This window comes from Trachurus japonicus, chromosome 6 (assembly GCF_045865225.1).
Source record: "Trachurus japonicus isolate A0001 chromosome 6, Traja_1.0".
In the NCBI taxonomy this organism is placed as follows: domain Eukaryota; kingdom Metazoa; phylum Chordata; class Actinopteri; order Carangiformes; family Carangidae; genus Trachurus; species Trachurus japonicus.
This window is the reverse complement of record NC_140912.1, coordinates 17,134,690-17,159,951: the sequence shown is the minus strand read 5'-3', so window position 1 is coordinate 17,159,951 and position 25,262 is coordinate 17,134,690. Positions and strand designations below refer to the sequence as shown.

Here is a 25,262-nt window from a genome sequence, read left to right as displayed (position 1 = left end):
TATGGAAGGCATTCATAGTGGTGCACTCGATTGTATACATGAAAAGTGAAATAGCTGTGTAACAAATAGAAACAGAGAGCTCCACAGAAGTCCAGCCCCTGGCTATTTTCTCCAATCACATTGCAAAGTGGGTGTGAATGTCTAATTGTCAGTTTCAGAAACTGCCTCCACATCCCCTCAGCTTGGACATTGGTCGCTCACTGGATCAAATGCCCGTGTCCTAAGAATTCCCTGAGCATGACCACACAATTGCAAATATAGAGACATGATACTGCTATAAATGCAGTAAATAGATATTGGAGACAAATTGCAAACCAAAAAAAAAAATATTGAGGATCATAATTTTGACCAAGATTCCAGATAATAAAAACATCAATGTGAATGAATTGTGTCTGCCGCTGTAACATGGGTGGTTTTAGAAGACGCCCATTTGGACTATTAAGCAGGATACAGACTTATCAACTCTCAACAGCGCTTTTCACTGTCAGTCTGTTGTCATTTACTCCCCTCCCCCCTCTGTCTATTCTTTCTAATCTGTCCTCCCTGTCTTCCCACACTATTTTGTTTCTTCCCTTCTCATCTTTCTCCTTTTATTCCGACACTCCCCACTTTCCACTTAATTAAGTTACCCTACATTTGCTTTATCGTGTCCGTGTATGCAGACAAATGGCTTGATGAAAAGATTTGGTGGTGCATCACACCCATATGAAAGGTATGTGCCCTACAGTTGAAGTCACCTTTGATGTTGAACATTATTCAGTAGCTCCAAACCATGTGCATGGTTTGTTTGAATTCCTTCTATGTACAGAACAGATAAAGATTAAATTAATACAGAGCCTGCTGCTTATAGTTTTTCTTTTGTACTGACTTGTGTCCTCTCCGTCACACTGTCCTATATTGTGGAGCATGACTAATTTTATCCAGGAGAGAAAAACTAATTCACCTTTCTTTCTTTTTTTAAGTCTTATTCAAGAACAGTTTTGTGGGGAAACAGAAAACAAGGGATAGACAAAAGAAGGTGAAGAGAAGAAGTAGAGAAAAATACTTCCTTCATCCCCTGGAGGGAAATTCAAATTGTCCAGCAGCTTATATAACCTAAAATGATATGATATAAATGCCAAGTAAACGTGTAAAGCCTAACAAAAGGCATTGTGCATTTTGATGGCAGCAGGAATGAAGGATTTCCTGAATCTTTCTGTTCTGCAGGTCAGGGAAATGAGCCTGTTACTGCAGCTGCTCCTCTGACCTGTGAGAGTCCTGTGTAGAGGGTGTTGGGGGTCACCCAGGATGGCCTCCAGCTTACACCCCATCTTCCACTTAACCACAGCCTCCTCCAGCTCCGCTCCCTCTCCCATCACTACATTTCTTGATGAGCTTGTCTAGTCGGGTCCTGTCCCTGACCCTGATGTTGTTGTTACCCCAGCAGACTATGGCAAAGAATGTAACACTTGATGATGGACTGATAGAACATGCACAGCATTACATTAACATTACAGATGTCAAAGGACCCGATTCTTCTCAAAAAGAAGAGGGAAAAGAAAATAAAGGCTCTCCTTGGCCCTCTGTGCTGTGTGGAAGTGGGTTAGCCCCATACCCACCTGTATGGTCCAACAACTCCCTGCTGAATCTTTAGAAAGACAGCACAAAAAAAAGAAAAAATGACTGCTTTTATTTTTATGTTTTTCCACATGCCACCCCTCACAGGCTGTGAAGCTCTTAAGAAGTGGTTACACCACAGAATCCAGCTTTGTTGTGATTAATTTAAATAATGTTTTAGTATTCAAGATAGAGCATTTACTACTACAGTATGCCCCCTGCTTAGTCTTCTATCCACCTGGTTTAGGAGGTTAACATGCACAACAGGGGGAGAGAGAGAGATGGAGGAAAGGAAAGGAAAGGAAAGGAAAGGAGGAATGCGGAAGGAAAGAATTAAAAAGTCAATGAGGCTCTCTTGATAAGTGTGCATGTTTGTGTGAGTGTGTGTGCATGTTTGTCTGCAGCTCTTATCAGTGCCAGGATAGCACAACTTAATTCTCATTCATCAGGGTTCATGTGCGTGCCTGTGCTTCCACACATCTGTCTGTGTGCGCGCGTGTGTGTGTGTGTAATGTGGCATTTGTGTCCTTCAGACAAGGGCAGTGAAGGTGTTACAATCTGTCCAGGATGGACAGGCGCCGTGGGCTGAAATACAGACATTTACAGCAGAACGCTCTCGGAGACATTGCATGTGCAACAGAGTGGGAGAAAGAGCTGCAATATTACAGCATGACATACAGCTTGATGTGCTAAATATGCTTTTATTGCGACTACAATCACACAGCGTTCACAGCTATCACCAGCGAGAACAGACAAACAGTTTATTCACACATTTTTATGGGTGAGTTATTGCTCATTACACAAAACCTTTCAATCTATCCCACATTAAGTTTGTGGATCAGACAGTTGCACACGGCATTTATCTCTGGAAGTTAGTGAAAGATCAGTGCTGTGTGAAAATTCCTGGGTATTACTATAATAGTACAACAACATTTTAAACTGTAATTTTAGCATTTTAACTTAAATATAAGGTTAGACTTCTAGACATGTGGTGCCGAGAAGAAAAATATGACCTTGCATTGGGCACACGGTGCTTTTAGTGGCACAGTAACAAATTGTTGGCCAAAAGGGACCTGTTAGGCCTGTGTATTCAGTACAGTTATATTAAGTCTCCCTGAAATGTAAAATATGTTGTCCTTAGTAGTTATTGTTAAGGTGCCTTGTAGATGCACCTCCCAGAATTGCCCTGTCAATCAGTTTTCAGAAGTGTAATATCAATGTCCCTGAAAGTTATGAGGTTTAAATTTGTGTCCGTAGCACTGCAGCTGCATTAAGCAGTTAAACAGCTTGCATAATCTTAAGATTTTGACACACACAGAAAGGAATAAAAGAATTGTTTGGTTTTAATTGTTAAGTTATAAGACTTAGTTTTTCCTGTAAGTCTTGATCCTGGACAGGGTTATCTCTCAGACTGCATGGCCTTATGTTTGAGATCCATGGCTTTGTCCATCATAAGTAAGCAAACCCCCAACTGATAGACAACAATCACATTTATTATTTTATTTTACTCTTCTTTGGTCCAGACCAAAGGAACCAGCAACCTGGGTACACCCTCAGCATAAAGCGCTCTTGTTTGCTGTAAACACTTTTGACCAGCGGGTGGCCTTAGTGCATCCCTGAAGCCTACTCAACACAAGTGACACAAAAACCTCAATGCCTCGGTAAAGCACCCCTTCTTTTGTCCCTCACCTCTCCAGGCAGTTGAGTAGCAGGAAGCCTCAATAGCTGAACAGGTGAACAAACTGTTAGGCCACTCCTCATGGCGACAATCCATTTGCTTTCATTCCTCTCAGATAACCTGCTTTTGCTGTCAGCAGAAATATGAAACGCATTACCTCGATTGCAAGTGAGAATTCTTCCCAGGAAAGATCAACTAAGCACCAGGTGTTTGAACAGGAAGCGTAAAAGCTTTAATGAGCTTTGGTGTAGGAGTGAGTGAGTACCGCGGTGTCACATCAGTCCATTCACATTCTGTCTTTCATACCTGTGCTATCTCTCTGTCCTCCATAAAATAAAACTTCTACTTTGATCAAATTCCACTAATCTCTTTTTCATGTACTTCACATCGTCTTTCTACATAATCTTTTACCATCTATATTTCTGTGTATTTGTTATTCAAGTGCTCAATACCCAAATCAACATTATATGATATTATATTCATATAGATATTTTATACGCTTTATTTTAACATGTATAATAAATAGTTAAGTAACACCCAGTGAGTTTGTGACTGTCTTTCTACCCTGGAAGCTCAGTATGTGTATCTGTCCCTCTGTCAGCCCAGATGTTGTAGCTGTGGTGCATATTGGAAAATGCATGTCTTTGTTTTGCGTCCATCTGGTGCTAAACCCCCGTACTGGAAAACAAGCCAAAAAAAAAAGAACCCAGAACAGAACAATAAATCCTTCTATCCTAATTAGGGATTTAGATAAACTTAGTGGACACCCAAAGTCATGTCTCTCATTTCATGCCGGTGTGTGTGTGTGTGAGAGAGAGGGAGAGAGAGAGAGAGAGAGAGAGAGGTGGATGCAAGAGGAGTTGAGGTTATCTGTGCTATCAGGGCCCTGCCTTAAGATGCTCCTGGGCTGTACAAAACAGATGACAGCTGTGATGAATGAGCTGCATTTCACACTCATAGGCTGCATCTGTATCACATTGTGCACACACATACTATACGTACACAAATGCATATACCACTGAGACACACAACACATATTCACACTCACCAACTCCCAAAATGATCCGGCATTTGGCTGATTCTCTTTTTCTTTTGTCCTTTTTTTTGAAGTGAGGACTTTTTTTGATGATGTGCTAGGATGAAAGGGCATATGTGTGTGCAAAAGCTGAGAGGGGGCTATAAAGGACATACTCTAAATGTGTGGGAGAAGACAGGTGCTGACTCATCTGCAACTTTCTTCCCAAATATCACCTTTTCTTTCATCAAGACTTCCCTCTGACAACTAGCGTTAACAAAATGTCACGTCCTTTCTCCCACAACTGGATGTGGAGTTCTGACCCAGACAAAACATCCATGTTCATGTTTTTTGTTGTTCATTTATATGCATCCAGATTCCTTCAACATCCTCATTAGACTTTTATTTTAGTATATGATTTTGCACTTTTCTTGTCAGCCACGCCTGAGCAAAGTAAAAAACAATTAACTGGACTTACTTTGACTAAATAAACCTCATCTGATTGGAGTGAGGGACGGTGACCGTGACACCACTTATCTGGCGCGTACAATGTTGCCATAACATCATTACTTCAGCAGTTTGCCAACACACCAATAAACTGAGGTTTACTTGGAGGAAGATACCGTTTTGCACAGCTACATCCTCAGCCACTTCAAAGGAGCATTCACCTCCTCAGGGAAAAATGCAAAAGGATTTCTCACTTCAGCTAAAAGAGAGAAAATCAAAACTAAACATTTTATACATTTTCAGTTGATTTTGTGGATTTTTTCCCTTGTTAGTGAATAAGAGCAGAAGCAAGACAGTAAGAAATTTCAGAATATGAAATACAGGACACCTGCTGCTTCTTAAATTCAGAAAGCTTTTTCAAACTGCATTTTTTCTTCTTCTTCTTTTCCTGTAGGCTATTGTTGAACAAATGTGTTTCTAAACAGATAGCCACCTAACAATAAAGTAGTTGCAGATATAGCAGTAACATCGTTATTTGTCAACAATAAAATGTGTTTTGTTGGTGATTCTTCTTTTCAACTAAGCCACAAGTCGGACACATATCAACACAGCCAGTGAGCAGGAGGTGAATGACTGATATTGTTGCTTTGAGAAGAAGACAAATGCCTGGTAATCAAATACACAGAGCAGGGTCTGTGTATCTGGTTCTGTAATGTAGGGCTTTTGATTAAAACAGCCTCCTTCCTGTGAGTGGGGTGTGTGTAATGAGAGGAGAGCATTTGCAGTCATACTGAAACAAATGAAAGTATGAGAATCCAAGTGATTGTGAGCAGTGCTCCTGGAGAAGCAGGCAAACAGGTTTTTAATAGAGCGCCAGATGAAGAAAATGAGAAGGCAGGTGAGAGAGGAGGGAGCAGAGGCTGAAGGGTCAAAGTTAGGCATGAAATTGGGAATTTGGAGGCAGAATGCTGAATCTATTTTCCTTTTCTGCTGTTGTGTCACCAAGTGACAGTGGATGCAGTTATCAGAGCTTCAAGTTGTTCGCCGTTGACAGTCCGTCACTCACACACACAGCCAGATGGACAGGCTTAAATGGATCTGAGGATGCCAGCCACTTCAAGTCCGCTCAGTTACTTTGATCTCCTTCCCTTATCACTCTTTTTCTTTCACATATACAGCATATCTCAACAGCCTGACGTAATGCCTTTACCAGATAGCAGACAGTAAAAAGTGACAGGAAACAGAAACAGGCCAATGTGGGACGAGTGTTATGAGCAAGACTTGTGGCCACATGACAAAGTTGTGTGTTTGTGTCATTATTAGCAACAGTTTATAATCACTATCAATATGATTAGTACTGTGCAGTATAGTACCGATACTTTTATTGATATTAATCATTATATACACAATTATTTCACATGCTGTCTCACATATGTCTTAACATGTTGCTTCAGGAAAGAGTTCATGTGTGAAAGGGTCTTGGGGTGTGTTGTCAGCAGATTGCCGTTGTGGAGGTGCAATGTGCATTAATGGGATGGGGAGAGTGCATTGATCTCTATCTGCACTCCCACAGGATAAATCCACCCACATACTGACAGGGACTGCACACACACGCACACACACTATATTAAATGAGCTTGACATGCTTCACATTGTAGTGCATTTCCTGCTTTTAGAAGAATTTTAAATATTTAATGTTTTAAAATCATAGGCTTCCTATTGAACAATGAGTGGCTATACTTCATGGTGAACTTCTCTGTGTTAACTGGATTAGATTTGTCCTGAAATTGTTATACTAACAAACTAGGAGTTGGGGTGGAAGTTTGGGGATTAAAAAAAAAAAAGTTAGTGGCAAATCTCACACTACTTAAAAAAAAATATTTTTCCTCAGAAGTTCCTTGATTCAGCTCATTTTCTCAATTCTTCAAATGTTACATCACATAGTGGCAAATGTAGCTGACCTTGCTTTCAAGACACTGCACTCCACTCCAAGCCTCAGATGTTTGGGTGACTGCAAGAGCGCGTCAGATAGGAAATCATAGGAATCATTTTGTCGATGTCCATTTTGACTATTCTGTGAGTGTTCTAAATAAGTCAAAACTAGTTGTTGTTGTTTTGTTTTTTGTTTTTTTTATATCATGCCTTCTCTTAAAATTTAAAAATTTGAATTTCTCAACATAACACCAAAACCTGATTTATTTATACATGCAAAAAAAAACATGGCAAAAGAGTCATTAACTTTTAAAATCAAATCCACCAATACATAAATATTTCAACCTAGTATGAACTATTTCCTCTCCTCCCTCTTCTTCTTCTTCTTCTTCTACTTCTTCTTCTTCTTCTTCTTCTTCTTCTTCTTCCTCTCCTCATAAAAAGTATTTTTAATATATATTTTTAGCCTTTCAAGATGTTTTCAGTCTTTGATGTCAGTGTTTACTATTATAGGCAAATATTAATGCAGAACTATTGTAGGTAGTTGATTGTCTGATTGGATTAAAGGATGTTTAATTTGCTTTGCAGAGACTCGGGAGGACCGCACTAAGAGACTGTTCAGACACTACACTGTGGGATCCTACGACAACTTCACCTCATACAGGTATAGACTCTTTCTCTGAGTTGTCATGCCACTTCCATGTGCAGGCCATGAGCATAAGAGCATACTATACTGCACCAATAATACTAGTCACATCACATATAGACTGCGTCCTTACCTTAAGAGGTTAATGAACATATTGAGTTCTTGGGAGCTGCTGCCATCTAAAGGCATCATGCAGCCAGTGCACCCAGTTGTAAAAAATAAAAAATAAAAAAATAAAAGGGCAACTCTTTGTCTAAACAATGCATAACTCTGCGTAACTGTTACATGTCATCGTATATTCCCTTTGCATCAACCCTAGTATGGTGTCCCTAAATTATTTGCAGCTCTGAGCCGGCCCTAACAGTAACAGTATGTTTCTGTCTGGAAGTGTTGGCACGCAGATATAATACAGTACTTTACATGTGTATAAGTTGCTGCCAGGATATTTTGAGTCAATTCCGCCCCTGTCTCAGGCCGACATTTATTGTGTACAGGATGTACAGAGTGCAGACTCTCCTTTTAGTCAGATGTGTTAGCTGAGGGTGTTGTTATGATGCAAATTCTCATTTTAATGCCATAATATGTCACACAGAGAGACCTAGAGCTAGTGAGGGAGTGAGCATTGTTTCCATCCAGTTGCTCAGCCTTTTATGAAATGTCAGGTTCTTTCTTTCTAGGTTTTAAATGGATTAAATGCCACTTGTGGTGCCTGGGCTGAAGGTTTTTTATTATTAACATTACTACAGGAACAAGCTTGTGATAGTCACAGGCTTTACATTGTATAGATACTTTTTTTTTTTTTTTGAAGAGATTGGTAGTCCTTTTAACCAAATAGAGTTTAGCGTGTATAGGAAAATGGATGGTAAGGCAAAATTATAATTGATTTCTAGAGTTACTGCAGTTAAAACTCTGAAATAAATCATATCAGATTACAGCTATAGCTATGATTTTGAAGGCCCAGATTCAACATATGAATGTCTAAATAAAATAGCAGCTGCATATACCAGAAAGAGGCCCAGATAGGTCAAAAACTTAGTGAGTTATGTTGCACAGCTTCTTCGATCGATATTTGAACTGCAGTCTGAGGAATCATAAATGTCAAAGGACAGATTTATTTTCAGGAAATGTGACTCTTACTTCACAGTCTTGAGATAAGTAGGCGGATATACAAGTAGACTGTGAACAAGGACAGTGAACATGTTGCATTAATGTGGCATTTTGGGGCATCAAGCAGGGATGGAAGCATAGAGGATGAAAGGGATTCGGACTTAAACAAAGCACCGTAGTGATGCTTAACCAACACAGTTTTCTGTGCATGATAAGTGGTGCAAAAGTGGATAGATAGCTTTTCATGAAAACAAACCTTTGACCTCCCTCCTGCAGAAAGGTTTGTTACGGGTCTCCTGGCTCCAGCAGCAGGAGCTTTGTGTTCCCTTGGTAAGTCTGAGAGAGTGGAGTGTAACTAAGCTAATGGAGACTGCAGCCGCCCACTGAGTCGCAACCTGAACACCAGCTCTCTACATCTGCCTGAGTCTGTGACGCAGGATGACAGATAATGCTGAAAATCACAAATACTCGGAAGCTCAGAGCTTTTGTGATGGTGTTCAGGCTGTAAAGTGGCTGCAGTCCCCTCAGTCAGAGTGTGTTGTGGAGAGATTTGAAGATACAAGTAAAGCCCGCAGTTTCTCTGTCATCTGTACCAGTGTTAAGGAACACTGGGTTATAATTACTTGAGGCCAGACACGCCAAGGTCACCATAAAGTTTTTCATGACACATTTAGAATTGTTGCAATATTACAACTCAGGTAGATATAATCTAAATCTCTGTCTCTTTGTTGAAGGACGTGTGGTCTGAACACCCATCATGCTAAAGACTGCTTTACTAACTCTGCTTTGGTTGTGGCTCACAGGCTTTGGAATACACACGCATAGCTCGAGAAAATGCACACAAGTGTGTACAGGCCTTTTCCAAGTTTACACCACCCAACAGTCTTCACCTCTCAACACTCAGGCAAATCAGGCATTGATGAACTGCTCTCTGCTTCTGTTTACCTCCTATTCCTTCTGTCATTAGTCAGGCGATAATATTGCATCTTAGCCATCTCTTTCAGTTTCTTTAGCAGAAGCCCTCCAGAACACCCTCCTCAGCTGCAGCCTCATCTGAAGGATCAACCAGGAGATTGATTCACTCTTAGGCTTTATCCCAAAGATATTTCAATCATGAGGACTCTCTCTGCTCGCTCTTTTTCACCCTCTCGCTCTCTCTACCTCTGTCCACTCTGTCCGTATGTGCGTGTGTGTGTGTGCGTGTGTGTGGCTCTCAAAATACTCGTACAACCCCCTGGACATCCTGAGCCGTGGCTTTTAACTTGATTGATTAACAGGAAAGAAAGTGTGTGCGTGTGTGTGTGCGCGCCTCGTCTCAATCTCCTCCCACTTCTCATCCCCCACCGACCGACCGACCCTCTTTACTCCCCTGCCCTTCTTCTCGCCCCTCTCGCCGCGTGTGTGTGTGTGTGAGGATGGTGTTGGATTCATACCTGCTCTCCCTCTGTTCTCTCCTTCACAGTGACTATATCATAGAGGAGAAGAATGCTGTTTTACAGAAGAAAGAAAATGAGGGGTTTGGCTTTGTCCTGCGGGGAGCCAAAGGTGAGATGAACAAACACACACACACACACACACACACATCTTTACCAAAATATTCTGATTTACTCTATACCTGTTTTCAACGTGTGTAAGTTTTGATGTATGAAGTAGTTTGTTGATCTGAGTCACTGAGTATGGCTCAGTTTCCATTGTCAACGTGTGAGTCAACAACATGACCAGCTTTGGTCAACACTCAGCTTGTATACTCAGACACACTGAGGCGTGTGTATATGTGTGTGTGTGTGTGTGTGTGTGTGTGTGTGAACGCATGAAGCCCCTTTGGTGGCGTCATCCTTGGCTGAGCTGTCAGCTAGCTGTCCCATCTGTTCCCCACACATGGCGTTGAGGTTTAGTAGAGGCACACTAGTCTTTCCCCTCCTCTTTTATTTCACCGGTCCTCTGCCTGCTGTTGTTTTGTTTTGTTTTTCCTTTCTGTTGCTGTTCTTCCCTCCTTCATATCCTCCCTGTCCATTATCCTCTCAAAATATTTCAGACAATCACTTTCATACCTTCCGTATTTTAACAGAAATTGCTTTCTACTCATCTCCATCACCAGAAATTCATTTTACTCACGCACGTGCCAGCTCCCTGCTCATGCCGGTTACCATGGCAACCCCTTTTAGGCACCTTGCCGGGAGTCTGTTACTGCTCCATCACTCACTACCATGGATCTTGGCTCACCCTGCTCTCTTTTATTCACTCTATCTTTTAGTCCCCAGTACCCTTAAACACATGCATGCACACATGCACGCGCACACACACACACACCTAGTCACTGCAGTGCTGTGCCGCTGTGAACTCTCGTGTGTCAGAGATTTTGTTGGATTCGCTCCAAGATTAAATGGAGTTTGTAGTAGCACATTCACTTAACAAAGTGCGCTTGTGCACTGAATGTGTGCATGTGTCTGTTTTTGCATGAAGATGTGTTTGTCGCACCTACATGCACCAGTGATAGAACAGCTGAGTAAAATCTATAGTCTCCTTTGACTGGTTTTTGTTCCCCTGTGTGGATATTGTTGTTATCTGCTGCACCTGAGCAGGTTTTCTCTGTGTGCTTTCTCTCAGCTGAGACGCCCATTGAAGAGTTCACCCCCACCCCGGCCTTCCCTGCCCTGCAGTACCTGGAGTCTGTGGACGTGGAGGGAGTGGCCTGGAGGGCTGGTCTGAGGACAGGAGACTTCCTGATTGAGGTAAGTAAGGACAGCTCTTCGTCTTCTTCTTCATCTTTGAACACATTGGCCTTGAAAATAGCAGAGAAACTTAGTGTGTAACGTGTTTTCTGCCTGTGCCTGCAAGTAGGGTGTGTCAAAATGAGTAAATAGTTTCAATTAGTAAATCAAGCTTATATTTTAAAAAAAACAACAGATTACATTCTGTATTAATGATATTAAATGAAATATGAAAATGTTGTATTTGATTCTAATCATGCGAAGTATCCCACCCAGACTGACCAGAATTTAGTAACTATTGTGCTTTAAAGTCAGCACCCCTGTAGAAAACAAGTTTACACTCTGTCTTGTTTTCTCTCAGGTGAATGGGGTGAATGTAGTGAAGGTGGGCCATAAGCAGGTGGTGTCCTTGATCCGGCAAGGGGGCAACAGGCTTCTGATGAAGGTGGTGTCCGTCACGCGCAAACCTGAGTCTGAGGAAGTTGTTCGCAAGAAAGGTAAAGACCAGAGAGGTGGAATGAGCTCCTCTGTGTCCTCTGCTAAATTCACATTTCCAGATGATAACTATTACATTTCAAATGTAATACAATAATATATTTATTTTTTTATCTGCCAAATGTATAAAAGAGATCCGCCTTACAATTAAATATGACAGAAATCATTTTTTATTTTTTTAAATACTGGCCCAACCATTACTTAACTTGTACATTAGTATGAACGGCAATTTCAGTAAAGCATGTTCCACTAATTATATAGTAATGACCTAATTAAAGTTTGTTGAGGATTATGGGCGTTTTAAAATGACATGTTATTTCTTGCAGCATGTTTCAGTCATTTGATTTTCAGTTGTAATGATAAATTGATGAGTTTTATAACTGCAATGCCATGGAGACATGTAAGTTGGTTTTATGTACAGAGGATTTGGGAAAAGTGTTTCTGTTGTCAAGGTGATTTTTTCCACATTTCCCTGCTGTAAATTTATGTGGTTTCCATGTCAACCAGTGCTCGCCATTACTCAGCTCCCACACAGTCCTGTCACTCTGACCCCAGGACTGTGTACACTGATAGTGTGTGTGTATGTGCGTGTGCATGTGTGTGTGTTGATTTTAGAGGTTTACATTTACTCATTTGGCAGACACTTTTACCCAAAGAGAGTTACAAGTGGGAGGGACAACGCTAGAGCTTCGATGCAGTAGGAGACCTTGGTGTGTGTACTAAGCACTACATCTATTGTGCAAGGAGATTAGGTAAAGAAGTGCAGCAAAATGCTCAGTAAGCGCTAGTTAGACACATTGGGATAGAGGTATTTGGAGAGGAGGTGCTTTCTGAAGGGATGAGTCTTCAAGAGATTCTGGAGGATAGAGAGGGACGCTCCCTCGTCTGGTACAGTCCAGTAGCTTATGAGGACCCATGTTGGTGCAGAATTGGACCCAAGGAGTTGATGCAAACTGCAAACAGAGGGGGTCCCAGTACTGATCCTTGGTTCACCACTGTGGGGAGGGGAATGGATAGGGTTGCTTGTCGTTGCCACAACACACTGAGGGAGTACCCAACAGTGGACATGCGGCAGGATGACTACAGTATCATTCAGAAGTTTTGACACATTCTCAGTGAGAGAAGTGAATTAGATACATCATTAACCTGTGGAGACCAGTATGTGGTAGGACTACTTACAATTTTGGACCATTGCACTCAGGAGGTGACAAGGTTTTTGACAAGAGGAGGCAGAGAGGAGAGCGTGGCATTGATGTGTGGAGAGTGACATGCCCTTAACCGGTGGAGACTGGTTGTCTCTGAGAGGTTCAAAGCATTGGCATCTGATGACCACCACCTTTTCAGTCAAGGAGGCAAAGATATCAGAGGAGAGGTTTGTGCCTGGTGGGGGTGGGTGGGTAGGTGGTGGTGGTGGGGGGATGAGTAAAGTGTTGAATTTGATGGCTGCTGATCTTATCATTGTGAAAAGTGGTTTTGGCAGCAATAATGTCAGAAGAGAAAGAAGATAGGACTGACTGATAGCCCTTTTGATAAGCAGGGTGGGTTTTGCACCATTTTCTCTTAGTAGCTCTGAGATTGGTATTCAGTCTTGGGTCAGGCAGGTTTGAGTGGGTCATTTTGGTATAGACAACACAGGCTGTTCAGTCATGAGATTAAAGAAGAGCAGAGAGACGCCGTGGAATAGCTGATCTCCAATGAGTAAAATGTGCTAATAGGAGGTAAAGTGGAGGTGAAAACTCAGGAAAAGTAAGTGGGAGATGAGTTGTGGAGGTTGTGGCAGCTCTGTGGCACGTGATGGTCAGAGAGGTGGAGAGCTGCTCACAGTCCATTGCACATTCTCAGATGAGAATGAGCTGAAGTTTTATTCCAGATTTGTGAGTGAGAGAGCTGCAGAACTGTTTTGGTTTAATTGAGTGTATCAGGGTAGTAGCTCAACTGGCAGAGCGTATACCATGTGCTAAGGCTAAGGGTCTGGCCCGGGTTAATGGCAGCATGTCTTTCTCACTCACTCCATCCTGACTCTCCTGTCTATCACCAAAAAATAGCTAAAATACCTAAATAAATCTTTATTTCAGGGACAGGAAGTCTGTAGATATGAAATATGTAGCAGATAATAATGTTGAGAAATAAAACACACCATTGTGTCTCGGTAATCCACAAAATCACCCAGTTGTCCTGTTGGATGGTAAATGACGACCACAGGAACTTTTACCGAAGCAGTCAGCAGAGATACCCAGTGATAAATGAGTTTGACCTAGTTTCAGTGAGACAGTATTGTATTAACTCAGTCGTGCTACTTGGCTATTGGCTTGTGGTCTCTTTTAATCTCTACTCCTCCATCTTTCTCTTCTCCACCTCTGTGTATGTCTCATCTCTGTTGTCTCTGTGTCTTTCTTTATGCTTGTATCCTGGAAAGAACCCTTTTATAATTTTTTCAGTATGTCTACAAGTCTTTATCACCAGATAAGGTTTATTATTTTTTGGAAACATTACTTGTTTGCTTTCTGGCAGAGAGTTTTACCAACTTTTAATGGCTACTTCCAACATGATAATTGTGTGTCAAATTATGCCTCAAAGGGAGTCATCTTACTCTGGTGTTATAAACATAATAATGAGTTCAGTGAATTTGAGTGGCCTCCTCAGTCACCTGATCCAAATTCAGTCAAACAGCTTTTGGATGTGGAAGAATGGGAGATTGGCAGCATAAACGTGCAGTTATATGAAACAGTGCATCTATAATTGTACTTAGTGCCTCTACCTTAGTGTCCATTCCATAAAAAATGCCATGTTGCCTACTTCAAAGTTAGCCTATCTCTGTGTGTGTCTTCATTGCTGAGATCACAGATTTGGTGTGAGGTAGAGGGAGTGAGGTGGATTGAAAAGACAACGGTTGATAAGATTACATTCTAGTGAATTGAAGAAAAGATGGGTAGACGGATTCAAGTGCTGATAACACAAAGTTCAAGCAGCTTTGCACAAGTGTTGCTGAGGAGAGGGATTTGTCTCCCTGTTTCAAACTGGTCTTCTTTTTTAACATCCTAAGCTGTGTAGAAGGCCCTCCTCCCTGCTCTGCTCCTCCACTGGGACATCTACTACATATTGTGCCGCACCTTTGCACAAATACACAGACGCATGCTCACATATACCCACCTTGCACACTTGCAAGCAAACACACATTCCCTGCACCATGCGAGGCCTCACTACTGCCACCGTTGCCATGGTGACTACACTGCATGTTTGAATTAGGCATTACATTACAGCAAAAGCATCTCTCTCTCTCTCTCTCTCTCTCACTCTCTCAATTTCTCTCTCTCTCTCTCTCCCTCTGACTCTGTCTCTGTTCCTCTCTCTTTCTCCATCCTCCTCCTTCTCCACTGCGCCCCGCTACTGTACCAGAATGTGCAGACTGGTGAGGAAATGAAGATGTTTGATATGGACTGTACCGAAGATGGCGTATGTACACTAGATCTGCAGCTGCTGACAACAGCAGGATAGTTGGGCTCTAGTACGGCACCGAGGCATCCGTGGGATTTAAAGATCTATTGCTCTACGTTGGTGCATTGAGTGTTAGCTGGTCGATGTAAGATAGAGTGAGCTCATCCAGTTGTGTAGTGGGGTGTTGTTAGGAAACTTGGGCTTGTGCGAGCATGTAGAGACTGCTGCTGTATGTGGACTGCTCGACTGCATGGCGTTACGCTGTTGCTGCAGACATGACTGATTTGGTTTGGTGTCTGTTGTGACCTAATTTAAACCTGTGACTCTGTAGTTTGCATTTCAAACCAACATTTGGCAATTGTGTTTTATGGCTTTGAGTGAGACAGAAACAGCCCAGCCTTGTGTGTATAGTAGGACTGGGAGGCTCCCCTGAGCTTTGTTGTATAAAGTCTGCAGCGCCTCATTTTCCTTAGCTGTTGAATTTACTGTCATCTCTTCATCTGTCAGCCCACATGTCATTATGCCCTCCCTCAGGGAGCTCTCTCTGTGTATCCGCATGTGGTCCAGCATGTGGGAGGATATGCATGTGTGTGTAAGCCGGTGTGTCGGTGTGTTTCTGTCTGATCCACACCTGCTAAATTCCAGACAGGCAGCATATTAAAAGTAAGATGGACGACTTTTTCCCTCTCCTTGCCTCATGCATTTTACTCATTTTCCCTACTGTGGTGGACAAATTCGGTTGTTCTGTGTGCAGCGGGAGGATTCAGAAAGCTAGGAATGTTACAAAGAGGACTGAGCTGTACGTTTACTGCCGCTGGGCTCCTCGACAGAGGGGAATTCTTGCAGCACAAAGACTGAGAAACTGAAAGTCTTGGAGACGCACAGAGGAATCTAAAGGAGTTGGATCTACAGAGAATAAAACATGAAGAAGTTGAGTTCAAACCGTAGCCTGAACAAGGTCCTGGCAAAGTGTGAGGCGTCCAGTTCATCTGAATTTGACCAGATCAAAGCAGTGAAGACAGGATGGGCTGGTCGTCTGGGCGATGCCAAGAGGGCACTGAGTCGCAAAACCAAAGGATTTTCGTCTCCCTCAACCTCAACACCATGCCTTTTCTCCACAGCTCCGCCACCACCCAAGAGAGCTCCAAGCACCACCCTGACACTGCGCTCCAAGTCCATGACCGCTGAGCTTGAAGAACTGGGTGAGTGCCAGAGAGCTGGCATGCAAACTCCAAACTCTCCTCCTCCTATTCTGTCAAATTTCTGCTTTCCCTTTGTCATTAAAACTTGGTGTGTCTCCTAACTTTTAGAATAGTCACTTCTGTTGGCTTGTTCTTGTCATTTTCCCTCCTCTGCTGACGCTATCTTTTTCCCACCAAGCTTCTGCTCGGAGGAGAAGAGGAGGTGAGTCTGAGGCAAGAAACTGACACTTCTCTGAACGTCATATAGATTCATCACTGCTGTGTCAGTTTAAGCAGTGTTGCTTAGTACAGAAGAGCAGAGCACTTGAAACGTGGACTCTCTTTCTTCACTTTTGTCTGTATTTCTCTCTCTCTCTTTGTCATCAAAGGCTCAAAGTGAAGTTGTATTGAGATAGCACAGTCATTTTGAACACAATAATGCAGGGCATGACCTTACATTATAGTGTATAGCTACAGTACATTTTGGAGATGCCCATCACAGGCTGTAGTTGTTTATGTGTTATAAGTACCAGAAATGATGGCACAGTGTCTCTGTTCAATGCTCCTGTCTCTGTATTTAGCTCTCACTCATTTCCTCCTCTACAGAGAGGCTAGATGAGATGTTGGCGTCCCAGGAGTCCATGTTGCGTTCTCAGCCCCCGGAGGCAGATTACAGAGCGGCCACTGTCAAACAACGGCCTACCAGCAGGAGAATAACACCAGCAGAGATCAGTGTGAGTGCACATCCACACAGATACAACACATGTAATGTTGCACATGTGTATCCATTTCTGTATTGCTTTGTGCTGTTTTGTTCTTGGCATCCTGTGTACAGTTTTACTGAGGCTTAAAAGACACTGAAACTGGCTGATATAACATGACAATGTGTTGGTTTTGTTGTGTTGCAGTCACTGTTTGAGAGACAAGGGATGACTCTACATGGAGGTCTTCACCCAGGCATTGAGAGAGGTCACATACCACTACCAAAGGGGATGTCCAGGACCAAGTCTTTTGGTAAAACAATCACCCATCCTGTACATATTCATTCAAGGTGAATGATAGTGTATATTGTGCGCACTGTCCTAATAGGTAATATAATATTATGTATGAAAATATAAGCAAATTGCATCTAAACAATAATAACAATCAAGTAGACCACAATTCAACAACTTGAAATCTGAATGAATCTATCTATACTATATCTATACATCTATACATCTGTCTATCTATAAAATGATAATTTGATCATTTGATTCATTTCCTTTTTTTGTTAAGATGTCAAATTTGACAGCTTAACAAATGCTAACAGTTGACATAGTTGCAAATATATACGTACTTACATTGCTTTACATGTTCAGAATGTGCAAATGTGCTTATTGAATATTCACAGAAACAGATTTGCAGAGCAGATGTTGAAGCACAGAGCCTGTTTCGGAAGTAGATATACACATTCATTATTTATACTCTCTGTATTATTAAACATTTCTCCTGTTTTCAAGTACACTCATTAAATGAATGTTGAATTAATTGTGAAATAACTCAAAAATAGTTGAGAATTACCTGTATTATATAGCTGGCTTTGAGACACCTGATTTATAATCACCGGTGAGAATTAACAGATTTACGGATGGATGCATTCCAGTGTGTCTTTTCATGAAGCTGCTCATCCTCAGGGCTTGGTATAACGTAGTTCAGTTACATGAGTTTACACCTCATCACCAGATAATCTGTGCTTTTTCTCACTCATCAGGTGCCACTGAGGAGGATCGGCTGTCTGCCCTTGCAGGCGAGCACCGGTTTCCACGTAGTTCCTCTATGACAGACAGCCTCAGAGACCACTCACAGCCCCATCCTATTCCCCCACCTCCACAAACAGCACCTCCTCCCCCTCCTTACTACCTAGACACTGGTCCTCCCCCAGCCTTTTGCCCCCCTCCGCCCCCATCTAGGACCCAGAGTCAGGGCCATGAGCCTGGAGGACGCTCCAGCTTCAAGCCCTCCTCCCTGGACCTGCCTTACGAGGCTGCTCAGCGGCAGGCCACGCACATCGAGAGACAGAAGAAAGCCCGCTCCATGATCATTCTCCAGGACTCTTCCCATCTACCTGTTGAACCCACAGAAATTCCCCGACCTTCTGCTGCTACTCCACCTGAGCGAATCAAAAGGAAGGGTCGAGTTATTGACAACCCTTACGCTAATGTAGGTCAATTTAGCATCGGACTGTACACACCCACCAAGCCTCAGAGGAAGAAAAGTCCTCTGGTGAAACAACTACAGGTAGGTCGTGTGTTGGGGATAATATCAGAATTTTCTTTTTGTGCCAAATACCCTATGAGCATTGATTGATTTTTTTTGTCGTACTGCAGGTGGAAGATGCACAAGAAAAAGCTAGTTTGGCCTTAGCTGCTGCCCATTCCCGAGAAAGTTCACCCTCAGGACGACACCCACATTCACATGGGCACACACACACCAGCCGTGCAGACTACTACCAGCAGCAGCTGATGGCTGAGCGAGAGCGTTTGCGTGCCCAGGGAGAGATGATGCTTCAGGGTAAGGGCCCTTTTGCTGCTGCAATTGCTGGAGCAGTGAAAGACCGTGAGCGTCGCCTAGAAGAACGGAGGAAATCCACAGTCTTCCTTTCCGTCGGGACCATGGAAGGGGCGTCTACCACCAGCTCTGACGCCCCCTCTTTGACTCAGTCTCACTCCATCGATGAACGGATGCTCACCCGAGAGCTGGGACAGCTGCCTCCCCCTGCCTTGGCTTTGAGCCCCTCGCCCAGTGGGACAACCTTCATCCACCCACTCACAGGAAAGCCCCTGGACCCCAACTCACCACTGGCTCTTGCGCTGGCCGCAAGGGAGAGGGCACTGACCTCCCAGAGCCAGTCCCCAACTAGCAGCCCAGAGCCTAGGACTAAACAGGAGCGGACAGGCCAGGGCATAATATTCATTGACACTCAGACCAAAGAGTCTCCACATGAAGGGGCACCCACATCTCCCCCTTTTTCACCTAAAAGCGCCAAGGCACCAGGGTATGGAGTTGGATCCCCAACGTCAATTTTAGTTCCCCAGCCCACCAAACCCCAGTGGGCCACGTCACCATCACCTGTATCGTTTCGACAGGAGATGGAGGCCAGAGTAGAGGAGAGGAAAGAGGAGAAAAGACTAGAGGATAAAAAGAGTATGTTGATCAGTATTATGGATACATCCCAGCAGAAGACGGCGGGGCTAATCATGGTCCATGCGACCAGTAATGGCCAGGCCGTTGGGATAGGTTCAGAACTAGAACAGACCCCCACCCCTGCGTCCATTGAGCCCAGCAAATCTCCAAGTCCACGGGTTAAATCTCCCAGTCCAACTGTCTCCCAGTCCCAGCCCCAGCTCCAGGCCCAGCCTCAAACTCAGCGTCCTGCCAGTCCGGCCCAAGAGAAGAGTCTGGCTCAGGGAAGCTCTGAGGAGGATGTGGATCCATACACAGTGACCCTGCCCCCTGTGATGTTGTCCTCCAGTGACGAGGAAACAAGAGAGGAGTTACGAAAGATTGGGGTCGTTCCACCACCCGATGAGTTTGCTAATGGGCTGCTGGCACAGGCACAGGAGGCAAAAGTGTCCCCAACTAAACCTGCCACGTCCCCCCCAGCCCCTGCAACACCAACACCACAAACTCCCTCAGCCCCAACGACCCCGATCGTGACTCCCAGCCAGCCTCAGCCTTCCCAGGCCCCACCTCCACCCAGTGCAGCAGCTGTCTCAGGGAAGCCCTCTGACCCTCTGGAGCCCCCACCGGTGGGCGAGTCTGGCTCTGCGGCTGACTCAGGCGTGGAGGAGGCTGACACACGCAGCTCCAGCGACAGAGAGAGAGACCACCATCTTGAGACCACCAGCACCGTCTCCACAGTTTCCAGCATGTCCACATTGTCCTCAGAAAGCGGCGAGCCTGCCGACACACACACCACGCACACCTCCTATGCCGACGGGCAGACTTTTGTGCTCGACAAGCCGCCAGTGCCTCCTAAGCCCCGACTCAAGTCCCAGATAGGAGGCAGTAAAGGCCCTGTCACCTTCAGGGACCCTCTGCTGAAGCAGAGCTCTGACAGCGAGCTGCTATCACAGCAACAGGCTGCTGCCCTGGCTGCTGCTGCTGCTGGAGGAGCTGGGCTCCCCTCAGGTGGTTCAGCCTCAGTGACCGGACTCGCTCCCACCAAGCCGCGCTACCTCTTCCAGCGTAGGTCCAAGCTGTGGGGGGACCCGGTGGAGCCCCGTGGGCCGGGAGTGGGGCTAGGTATTGGGAGTTTGGGCAACCTTGGTGGGCTGGGACTGGGGCTGGGTGCAGATGAGGGAGCAAAACCATCTGTTATGGGGGAACTCAGTTCACGACTACAGCAGCTAAATAAAGACACTAGGTCACTTGGAGAGGAACCACTTGGGGCGTCACTTGACCCAGGAAGGAAGTCACCTGTGGCAGGTGCCAGGTAAGAGAAAATCCAGTAAAAAAAAAACAAAGTTATGTAAAAGTGTATGAAATACTGGACACCTGAGCTAGTCCTCGCGTTGAAATTGGTGATTTCAAGAGGAAGAGACACAAGACATGAAATTATTCCATTGGCCAGTCTGATGAGCAAATGGTCTCAAATTGATTTAAATTGCACACTTGTCAAACACTATGAGATTAATTCTTAGCTCTTACAAGCCCATTAGATGAAAGACTGCAAACACAGAAGCATTTATTAATTATTTATAAGCAAACATTTTATTACACCAACTTAGTTTCTGTTTTCTCTATCTGAAATCTTACTGCATTTCTCTGAGGCTGAGTCAAACCTGGTGGCTCTAATTTTAATTTGTGTAGATGATGTGGTTTTACTCACATTTTAAAATATGCAAATTATTTTTCATGCAGTCTGTGATGGTGATAATATGATGATTAGATTAGAGGTCATCAACACTGCTGATTAGCTTCCCCGACTACCTTAGTATAGAAACGTAGTTAGTATGTGCGCCGGTACATTTCAGTAAGCCATACAATCTGTTGCCACATTAGTAGGGAGAACACACATATGAGGCTTATAAAAGCAGCCGACACAAACTTGCTTACACAGTGACACCAAGGTTATCTGAAGCCTCTGAAGCACAGAAGTGTTTTATGTCTGTTTTCTGTGGGTTTCTTTGTTCACACCATACCTGAAAAGTACAATGAAGTCGTTTATATTTCTGCAGATGTGAGGACACCGAAGAGAGTAAACCTTAAGGTTATAGTCCCTAGGGTAAACCAAAGCTTTTTTTAAAACATATTTTTCCTAACAAGCCTATCAACTAATCCCACCGAAAGAGAACAACCCTTTTATACTTTTTGTTTCATGTATTTTCTTTTTAATATAATTTGTTACCTTGTTTGCATCACCTGATTGCTTCACTGCTTCTGAAGAATCTTTCAGAATAAAATTTATTTATTTAAAAAAAAAAAGAAGGAGACTGAAGTATTTGGCTAATGTGTCAAAATGATTGGTTTTAGAGATACGCAGTAGTACAACTAATAGCTTTGGTCTCAGATCCAAACTGCTCAATGTTTCCATAGTGATAGCTGTACTGCTTGGGCATTGTTGATTGATGTGTGTTGTAAAACACATACATAAGACAGAAGTGATCTGTAAGCTAGTTTTATACATACAGTGTGTGTAGTAGTAGTAGTAGTAGTAGTAGCAATAGCAGTAGTAGTAGTGATAGTAGTAGTAGTAGTATTAGTAGTAGTATCTGTTGTTGCAAACAAGGTAACAGGGCTTGGAGGCATGTACTTCCTGAAAGCTTATCCTCATCTCTCACACACTCACTATTGGGTTCTAACCTATGACCTATGATAGTACTTACCCCTCCAGCTTTTCCTTGACCTTTAACCAGAGTCCCTGTTCAAATATAACATAATACATCATCATACCCACAGCTCTTTGAAGCCATCACTGATATAAATTTCATACGACTTGAACCTGTAGTTTGCTCCTCATCACCGTCCTCCCCTCCCACAATGATATCAGTGATAACCTCAAAGACATAATGATGTATTTCAAATATTTGAACATGTCTGAACTATAATGGTGTGTCATGTTAAACCCATCCACACATGTTCTCAGCATCAGAGTCTTCTCAGGTGGACCAGGTTTTCAGCCTGGTTGTGTTTTCACGGCTTGGCGAGTGGGAATTAAAATCTGGTATTTGAAGAATGATGTTGTCCTCTGTGGTTGTCCACTGTAGTTTTACTCAGCCATGAAATTGACACTAATTGATGAAGAACTTAATGTGTTGTTGAGTAGAGTCGTTCAGATTACCGGTAGATGGTTTATCCATCCCAGTCTCAGAATGCAGCTATTTAGGGGATTTAGGAGTTCATAGGCACCGTTCACATGTTGTTCACTTAGATTTCCACTGTTTTGCTCTCATCCCTGAATAATAAGGCTAGAAAATTGCACTGTACTTTTCTGCTGATTAAGATGAAGCTGAGACCATCTAAGATTGAAAAGTTTTTTAGAACAGACTCTTTCACGGTCATCTCTTCATATTGATATCAGCAGGTGGAGTTTCAAGTTTCAAGTTTTTAAATCAATTTTTTGCTACCATCCAGCTGTCAACAAAACCTATTACATGGCTGTCTCAGAAAAAAGAAAAATACGTTTTCTAGGAGTGATTACCACAAGGCTTCTAGTAAATGGCCTTTTATGTTTACTCTGGCACTTGTTGGTATTTTGTGACCATACCTGTTAGATGGGTGTAGCGTAGATCTATTGGTTCTTCTTGTTTTTCCCTTTGGACCCGTTGGAGACAAGGTTTACCAACAATACCGGTAGTGATGTCATGTATTTAGAGCACCTGTAGTTATTTAATGACTTAGAAGCATGTTTTTCAGTCCACTAATCATTTGGTATCACAATGATTTGGGTCGAAAAGTTCACTCATCCCTGTTGTTTAAGACAATGCCTTGCTTGGGTGAATATATATGTACTGTGGTCACTATTTGGCTGAATATGGTATTGAGCCACATTCAGCCATCATTGATTTGTACCACAAGAGCATCATGATCCCTGGACCATGATATCAACTACAACATATCATGCAGCACACTGTTGTTACTGGGCTGGCCCTTGTCAGACATTATGCAATCAAATCCATCCCAACCATCTCCACTCTGACGGTGGATTGCCCTTGGCTGTGGCAGAGATGATCATGCACACCATTATTTCTCTCTCTCTTTCTCTCCCTCTGCATTTTTGTCTCTTCACCCACTGGAACATTTCACATATAACAAGCATCCCAGCACCCTTAATTGTAATGTCCTTCCATCATTTACTCCATGCACAGTGTGCCCCATTTAAACCTCTCCAAACACCACATATGCTGCCGTATTTTGTCTCTCTTGTATCCACCTCGTTCACATGCTGTGTATCATAGCTTTGGGTGGTTTAGAAACCTATGGTTCTCATTTTATTTCAGTTGTGCTTTTTGGTTTTCTGTTCTTCTCCGTTTATGTAATTTGCATAACTTTGTTTTGTTTTTCAGTGATTGTGTTGAGGATGGCCATGGTCCCTGACTGTCTTACTTTATTGGATACTGTAGGTTTCTTAAACTATGCTAAAATAGGCCAATACATAAATATACACACCCCACTATATGAATAAACACATACTACACACACACACACACACACACACACATACACATAATTAGTACTTTGTCAGCAGCAAGAGTAGTAGTCCACATCTTTTCAGAATAAGAGCACAAAGCAACACAAAAGTCCAGGGACATGTGCCCTCCTTTTATTGGTGTGTTTATTTGTTTGTTTGTTTTTCTTTGTTTGTGCAGTGTTTGATATGTGAATAGTGTGCTCATTTCTCTCTCATGTAGCCCACTGGTCAGACCTTCAAGTGCTGAAGCCTGCTCTGCTGTCTTTGCCATGCTGCTATATTAGCAACACCAGCATACGGACACAGACACACACACCTGCGCTCATTTACACATGCATGCACACGCACATGCACACACACACACACACATACACATACAGCCTCGTATTCACTGTGCACAAACATAAGACATGTCAAAGACAGTAGAGTTGGCTGAAGCAGATCCTAAGTCTGGTCGGCAGGCTGCGTCTCATGGAGTGATGCTAACATTCTCTCCCATTGCTCTCTCTCTGCTCACCTTGCATGCTCCGCCCTGCTGCTCTGATCTGATTGGTCTAGAACTGACTGTGCGCCCAGGAGGGCAGGACGACTGTGTAAGTGCGCATGGAGCTCATCTCATATCCGTCGGCTCCCTGTAGTGTGATCACTTTTCAAACCTGTGCGCTGCCTGGCTACCTTTGCTCCATTACACTCTTTAGTCCAAATCTCACCCATGTCAAAAGCTCTAGACACCGTAGAGGGAAGACATGTGTCACACCTGTACACAAGGCACCTGCTAATATGCATGAGTACAACAGACATCATTGCAACTCTTTAGGCCTCTCCTTTCTGCTTCTCCCTGCTTGACAAAGCTCTCATGTTAGCCTAAATCACCAAATCCATCCCTCTCCTCTTTCTGACCATCCTTTATTCCATTGATAAACTAATGGATAATCAGCCACTTTCAGACCATTACACAAATTTATTCAAAAGAGGGTGGCGTGTGAAACAGTAAAGAAACCTGTATTTGCTGTGCCTGTGAGAGAAAATGGAAATGGAGCGACTGTTATTTTGAATGAATTATTGCCAGATATCAATGCAGTTCTTTCTCTACATGATGCAGGTGGTAAGATCGGGTTGGTTGGTCAGTAAGATTCACAAAATGGTAGATTTAATATATTGAATGACTTGTTAGCTGCATCTCCAAAGTAAATGGGTATTTATTGGATTAAATGAAGCTACACTTTGTCCTTCAGCAGCAGTTTAGAAATATGACAAATATCAGAGCTTTTACTATCTTCTCTGTTGAATTTTTCACTCCTTGTTATTCATCATACAAATGCACATTTACTATATGTAACTTTACTT

General features: G+C 43.1%; 1 protein-coding gene across 8 annotated transcripts in view; it reads left to right on the top strand.

Moving 5' to 3' along the window:
- shank3a (SH3 and multiple ankyrin repeat domains 3a) overlaps window positions 1–25,262 on the top strand; it is a 141,435-nt gene that overhangs the window by 110,370 nt on the left and 5,803 nt on the right. For 4 of the 8 annotated variants that reach the window (XM_085779434.1, XM_085779433.1, XM_085779437.1 and 1 more), the window contains 10 exons: window positions 7,257–7,332; window positions 9,884–9,966; window positions 11,029–11,153; window positions 11,494–11,629; window positions 16,184–16,264; window positions 16,443–16,466; window positions 16,850–16,977; window positions 17,152–17,257; window positions 17,994–18,520; window positions 18,610–20,717. In XM_085779434.1, coding sequence (XP_085635560.1) covers window positions 7,257–7,332; window positions 9,884–9,966; window positions 11,029–11,153; window positions 11,494–11,629; window positions 16,184–16,264; window positions 16,443–16,466; window positions 16,850–16,977; window positions 17,152–17,257; window positions 17,994–18,520; window positions 18,610–20,717 — 3,394 coding nt within the window. Of the gene's footprint in view, window positions 1–7,256; window positions 7,333–9,883; window positions 9,967–11,028; window positions 11,154–11,493; window positions 11,630–16,183; window positions 16,265–16,442; window positions 16,467–16,849; window positions 16,978–17,151; window positions 17,258–17,993; window positions 18,521–18,609; window positions 20,718–21,462; window positions 21,510–24,473; window positions 24,509–25,262 lie in introns of all 8 variants that reach the window. The other 4 variants (XM_085779436.1, XM_085779435.1, XR_015036004.1 and 1 more) reach the window with 3 other exon arrangements.